This window comes from Topomyia yanbarensis, chromosome 2 (genome assembly GCF_030247195.1).
Source record: "Topomyia yanbarensis strain Yona2022 chromosome 2, ASM3024719v1, whole genome shotgun sequence".
Lineage (NCBI taxonomy): Eukaryota > Metazoa > Arthropoda > Insecta > Diptera > Culicidae > Topomyia > Topomyia yanbarensis.
Genome location: NC_080671.1, coordinates 120251798 through 120258024, shown reverse-complemented (window position 1 = coordinate 120258024; position 6227 = coordinate 120251798). Strand labels below are relative to the sequence as shown.

The following is a 6227-nucleotide window of genomic DNA, read 5'->3' as shown; positions in this document are numbered from 1 at the left end:
GAAAACAAGGTGTAGAACAAACGTAGAAGTATAGATTAGTTGCTTATTCTCTTAACTGCTTTCTTGAAGCTTGTTGCTGAAGGCATCGATTTAACGGCGAGCAGCAGACGATTCCACAGAGAAGCACCTTCTATCAGCACGCTTCTCCTGGTGTTCGATGCATGTTGTGGAATTACGAAGGTTTTGGCTCGCCCCATTCTTCCTCGCTGCAGATGCTGTTGTAGATATTCGGGAAGCTGTCCGTGGTAGCCCTGCCACATGAAACAACAGACTCGAAGTTGGAAGTATTGATGGAGGTCGCATCCCATAATTGTATTTCTGAGGTTTTGCGTGGAGTGTCTGCATCGTAATCCGTGGACGAAACGGATGGCCGCTTTAAAACAGCGATGCAGTTGATTTTTTTGCGCAGTCGATATTCCAGGGTAAAAAATAACATCACCGTAGGTAAGGATTGGCATCACTACTACTTGGATCAATTTCCTTCTCGTTACCACAGCAAGAACTGGTGAAAAGCGTCGAAAAACACGCACAGTGTTGAAATTTTTTGTAGTGATGGCGTTTACTTGTTTTATCCAGTTAAGTTTGGTGTCAAATTGTAGGCCAAGGTTAGTTACCGCTTCCGAAAGTTGAATCGCTTCGCCACAAAACACTATGTCCGAATTGGGAGATAGTTCTTCTCTACTGAAGATTATGGCTTGCGTTTTTTTTGGGATTGGGGAATAGTCCATTTCGTTTAGCCAACTGTTCAATCGCTAGGAGATCCCTGTTGATTGCCTGAATGAGTAGATGAATATCCTCAATGCGACCAGTAGTGTAGATTTGCAGATCATCTGCGTAAAGCTGATATTGACATCGAAGGACAGCAGGGAGACTGTTCACGTAAAGGCTGAAAAGCAGGGAGCTGAGGCACGAGCCTTGTGGGGTTCCGTCATGAAGAGTTAGTTCGCTGGAAAGGTTGTCACCTATTTTCACCATCTGGCTCCGATCACTATGGAAAGATTTTACTAGGTTGCATGCGCTTTCTGAAAACTTAAATTCACTGCGCAGCTTGGTATGAAGTACCAGATGTATCACCGAATTGAAAGCTAGTGAGAAATCCACCAAGATCATAACCGTACACATATGACCATCGAGCCCAGTTAGGACGTCGTGTGTCACTTTGGCGAGGGCAGTGGTTGTACTATGTTGCTTACGATAACCTCTCTGATTTACAGCCAACATGGGCGGTTCTGAAGAGTTGAGGTGTTCGGTAATTTGAGCAAGGAGTATGTTTTCCAAAATTTTAGACGTCGCTGGTAGGACCCTAATGGGTCTGAAATCCTTCGGCTCCGTTGGATGTGAGTTCTTAGGGATCGGATGTACAATAGCCTTCTTCCAGCTCTTGGGGAAAACTTGAGTAGCGATGATTTTGTTAAAGAGCTCTACTAGCACTGGTAATAAGAAAGGAGAGAGCAATTTCAGGAATGATATGGGAATTCCATCGCTGCCTACAGCGTTTGATTCTATTTCATGCAAACGCCGATTAACTTCACTTGCATCCACGTCACGAAAGTGGAACTGTACGTTGTTAGGCTCAGCGGCTGAATTTGGATGGGTGGAGGCCTGTATGGTTTGTGTCGGTTGGGCTCTGTTGTTACCAAGTTGGCGATGTCCTTCGGCAAAAAACTTATTGAGTTCGCCAACGTTCAGATCACAGTTGATGTTGGTTTTGCTGTTATTGTGGATTCCCTCCCTACGAAGGTTGTTCCACAACTGCTGTGCGGGTAGATCAGGACTGAAGTACCGTTGTCCATATCTTCTTTTAGCCGAAAAAATGAGGGTTGCTGCTCTGCTGCGTTTCTGTTGATAGTCGTTCCACTGTGGATCGCCCTTTAGCCTGTTGGGATTTCGAGCATAGAGTGCGTAGGCGAGATCTCTGGTTTTGATGGCTTACTCTATCTCGTTTGTGATCCACGGTGTGCGCTTATCTCGAACAGTTATAGTTTTTTCCGGTGCATGACTGTCGATGAGTGTTCGCAGTTCTGTGGTTAACATTTCAGTCTTTGCATCTACGTTACTACAGTGGTAAAAGTCCGTTCTGTCTCTACTGATGAAATCAGCCTGCAGCCGTATAGGATTGATGCGGCGTAGATTGCGTATTTTGACTTTTTGTGGTTCAGGTTTGAGAACTCTCACGTTCGAGATCAGATAGATCGCTTCATGGTCGGAGATTGTGCTGGCACAAGAAGATCGACAGGTCGTGATTGTATCAGGGGCGTTTGTGATCATTAGATCTATGGTCGTTGCGCTCCGTTCAGTAGTTCGAGTTGCTGATGTGAGGAGCACTGCTAAGTCAAAAGCCTGATGGATTTGATTGAGAGCCGTCAAGTTTGGACTCTGCTGTATTGCTGCCACATTGATGTTGAAATCACCGACGATAAACAGACGGTCAGGTGTGAAGTCTTGCAGGTCAAGCAGAAGGCGTTCGTAGCATTGAGCAAATTGTTGATTGCTGGCTGTTGGGTTGTAGAGCACAACTATGCAGATGCTCAGATCATTGAGTTTCGCCCGTACTGCCAGATACTCAACACGATTGGCGATAGGAAGGTTGGGATCAAATGCAGATTTCAAGATGGTCGTAACTTTGATTCCTTTCCGAATATACAGTCCAACGCCTCCGCAGGTTTTCGCACCGCGTCCGCGTTTAGATGGAAGCGAGTGTCGGACAAAGTTGTATCCGGGAAGGTCCTACGGGAGATGATCCTTTCAATTTTGTTTCTGATAGTTCGAAGAAGTGATAAGTGGTCTGATCCAGTATGATTTTCACGCCATCTATGTGGCGTTCCAATCCTCGAACATTTAAGTGTCCAATGCGGAGTTTGTTTAGATAGTTGCTTGTCATATTTGGATAGTTACGTCAGCGGCATAGTGGCGGGATTGATTATTGAGAGGAGGCGAAACCCGAAGATTCGGCGTCGAAAAATACTGAAGACTCGTTTCCAGCGGGTTCGGGTCCAACCAAAGCGAGAAGATGGTGTAGGTTTTTCACGGGGGTGTAGCGTATATGTCCTGGAAGTTTGATTGATACGTGATCATTCTTGACGTACACAGATGATATTTGGTGTTTAATTTTCAGTCGAAGCGCGAGGTTCCGGATCCTGAAGGCTTGAATGGACAGGACTTCGTTCACGATGTAGCGGTACTCTATTGAAAGACTGGATTTCAGTGTACAAAGAGTCGCTGCTTTATGTTTTTCGAAGTAACGCCGAAGCACTGCCTCCTTTGTTTTGACGGAGTCAAAGGCCACTATGATGGCAGGAGTAAGCGTTCGATCCGTCCACTTTGATTTTCTACCGTCGAGGCGAAAGCATTTTGTTACTTGTAGCATCGCATCAGGAGCATCGAGGAAATTGAGAAAGTTTCGCACGAGTTCCCATACATTCTCTCCTTGGCGAAAAGGAACTTTGTTAATTGAAATACGAAATCCGTTTACGGTCTGTGAACAGATGTTTGCCAGCTTAGATCCGGATTGGATGGTTTCGATTTTTTCCTCAATTTGTGTTAGCGCCTGCAAGTGCGATGCGCACTTTTCATCTTGTTGTTTAGCTTCGCTGAGTTTGTTCTGGAGACGATCGATAGACTTCTTGTGTTGGGATCTGAGCGTGTCCAACTCTATCTGCAGCTTTTGAATAAGAGATGTCAACTCCGAAATCTGTGCCTCTGTTTTGGATGGGCTGACTGGATTGATAGGGACGATGTCCGCAGATTGCTTCCACATCAGGCACCCTTTAACGGCACACTTCTCGCAGAAAAACCAGAAGTTTTCTGCCTTTGCTAGAAGTGAGGCTCCGATCCGAACGCAGGTTGCGTGAAGCCATTCGCTGCAATCATCACAGTACACCCATCCAATTGCTGATTTCTTTTTCCCCGTTTTACATCTTCTCGTTGGTGGATTTTCTTGTCCACAGGCAGAACAAATGACCTTGGGCATGTCATGATAAAGTTACTATGCCTGACGTATTCCAAAAATTTGAGTTCGGCTAGCGCTTTGCCTGTATCCGAAAAGAGGTTATGTGTAACAATTGAAGAAAAACGTTAGAACTTCGCGACCGATCGGAAACTTTGCTCGAAAATTTGAGAAAAAGTGGGCGCGGACAATTTTCTTATCGAGAAGGTACGAAAACTAGGTGGAACCGACGGTTTTCCACCGGAAAAGTGCCCGAAAACCGAAGCGAAAAAAATACACGCGACGTTTAGCTGCAGTGCTGCCAACTTTGTTAAAGGTTCTGTCGCTCTTATAAATCCACAATTTGCACAAACTAACTAACCAAACTTCTTCACTTGGATCTCCAGAAAAATAAAAAAATGCTGAAAAAATCTAAGACAGTTCAGGAGCACTTCAACAAGCATGAATTTGAAATTTTACCCAAAATCGGCCCATTTTTCGAAAAATCTAAATTCGCCACTAGTAGGAAGCGTTTTAACAAATTCACTCCGAAGAAGAAAGTGGTCCTGATACCCTAATCTTTCATTAAAGAAGTGAGCCCGATGACTTTTTAAACATGATGTCATTTTGGGACACCCTACTCTAGAAGGGTCTCCCGCAATCTCTGTGACCACGCTGAACTTCTTTTATTTTAAACAGCCATGTATTCCTCGCGCATATTTGCTATAACACACGCAGATTTCAATCTATCGGCAACAATTTTCGAAAAACTGACAGCAATAAAAATACAGTGTAAAAATACACTTTAAACTACTTCTACCCAAATTTTCGAGAGAAATGCCCAATGGGTCATTTTCTACAGCGTTTTTTCCGTGATGCAATTTGATGTGGGTAATCCTTTAATAGCGTGCTCCTCGAAACCGCGTTTTTTCAAATTGGCGAACACTTAAAAACTAATCAACGAATTGACTTTTTTTATTTTTTTATGAGAATGCACAATATGTGTATCCTGTCGATGAACTACAGAAAACTGAATAAATTTTTTTTCTCCCTATTATTTTGACGAAAAGTGAGCGAATTTCACAGTAAAATATGAGATTTTTCGGTGTTTTCATGAAGCCATTTTCCGAAACTCGAACTTTTTCTATTTTTTGAAGCTTTACAAATCTTATTGAATTTCCTATGTCTGACAATTTGATCAAGAGTAACCGTGTTCGCCGTGGCGCTCCTAGACGTGGAAATGGTTGGACATCTACTCTTGGAACGCTAGTGTAGGTTGCTCTGCGCGAGTGAAAATATTTTTTTTTCGTGCGCAACGAATGTATAAATAAATCTTAACATTACACAAACGATCCATTGTTGCCTTACCTTCAAATTCGTAAAAAATAACTTTCGGTTTGACCACTTTACACCAGACGCTAACTCATCCTGCGCGTATAACGGCAGCTACTTCCAGAATCCGAAACCGTATTTTTACTTCATATATAATTTTCTCATACAAACTTTAATCCGATAATCTTTACAATTAAAAGGGCTCAGTTTAATAGAACTAGTGGATCAGCCATGAATTTCCGAATTACCTTCTACCGTAGTTGACAATATGTACAGAGTTCCACTCCGAAACTTGATTTGCACATTACGGGCTGTGAGTTTCCTTTTACTTTGTAATCACTTGCGCCACATTACCTTGCGGACAAGCCCGCAGTCTTGGTAGTTCCCAACTTGACGCTAATGGAATTTCGAGGAAACTTTGCACAATTATGTTTCTTTTCTCCTTCTGCATGATGAATAACTCGGAATCACTATAGTTTATAACTGCGAAAAAGTTGATCAAGCGAAACTGACTTTTTAAAAAGTTTGCATATCCAACCACTGCACTGTGAGCGCCGCTATCTCCAAAATCAGGCGGCCTATTTCTGGGCGCAACCTCTGGAATATTAAATCGTACCATAATAGCTTTATCTATACTGTTTTCCTTCTAAATTCAATTTGATAAATAAATAAATCCATAATCGGGATTCCGAATCGAGTCGTTCTGATGTTTGTATTTGAACTCTACACTTTTGAACCGGAAACGACTCGTTCAACTAGAATTTACCGAATTGCCTGCTGAATAAACTGTAGCTATAAAGGAACATATTCATAACAAACATACCTAAACTAATCGACTCTGTTTGTGGCAGCTTGTGCTGCCTTTTCTCAGCGCTCCGATTTGCTGCCCAAAGTTTGTGCCACTGCCAACAGTTCGCATCAGCTACACTGTCATCGTGTAGCAACATTTTGGAGAAATATCATAATGGAT

At 42.9% G+C, this 6227-nt stretch overlaps 1 protein-coding gene across 1 annotated transcript; it reads right to left on the bottom strand.

Moving 5' to 3' along the window:
- Positions 1–678: 678 nt before the first annotated feature.
- LOC131679696 (uncharacterized) lies at positions 679–3970 on the bottom strand. The gene is made up of 3 exons (XM_058960432.1): positions 3473–3970; positions 1934–2727; positions 679–1876 (listed from the first exon to the last, which is right to left on the bottom strand). The coding sequence occupies exons 1-3, from the start codon at positions 3968–3970 to the stop codon at positions 679–681; spliced, it is 2490 nt and encodes an 829-aa protein (XP_058816415.1).
- Between the last annotated feature and the right edge of the window lie 2257 nt (positions 3971–6227).

Bases quoted from the DNA above. Each gene is read 5' to 3' on its own strand.
- LOC131679696 (XM_058960432.1), bottom strand. From the start codon at position 3,970: ATGCCCAAGGTCATTTGTTCTGCCTGTGGACAAGAAAATCCACCAACG. The intron at 2,728-3,472 runs GTAAACGGATTT...CATCTCCCGTAG, and splicing joins CAAACATCTGTTCACAGACC to GACCTTCCCGGATACAACTT. The intron at 1,877-1,933 runs GTAAGCCATCAA...AAATCCCAACAG, and splicing joins TGGATCACAAACGAGATAGA to GCTAAAGGGCGATCCACAGT.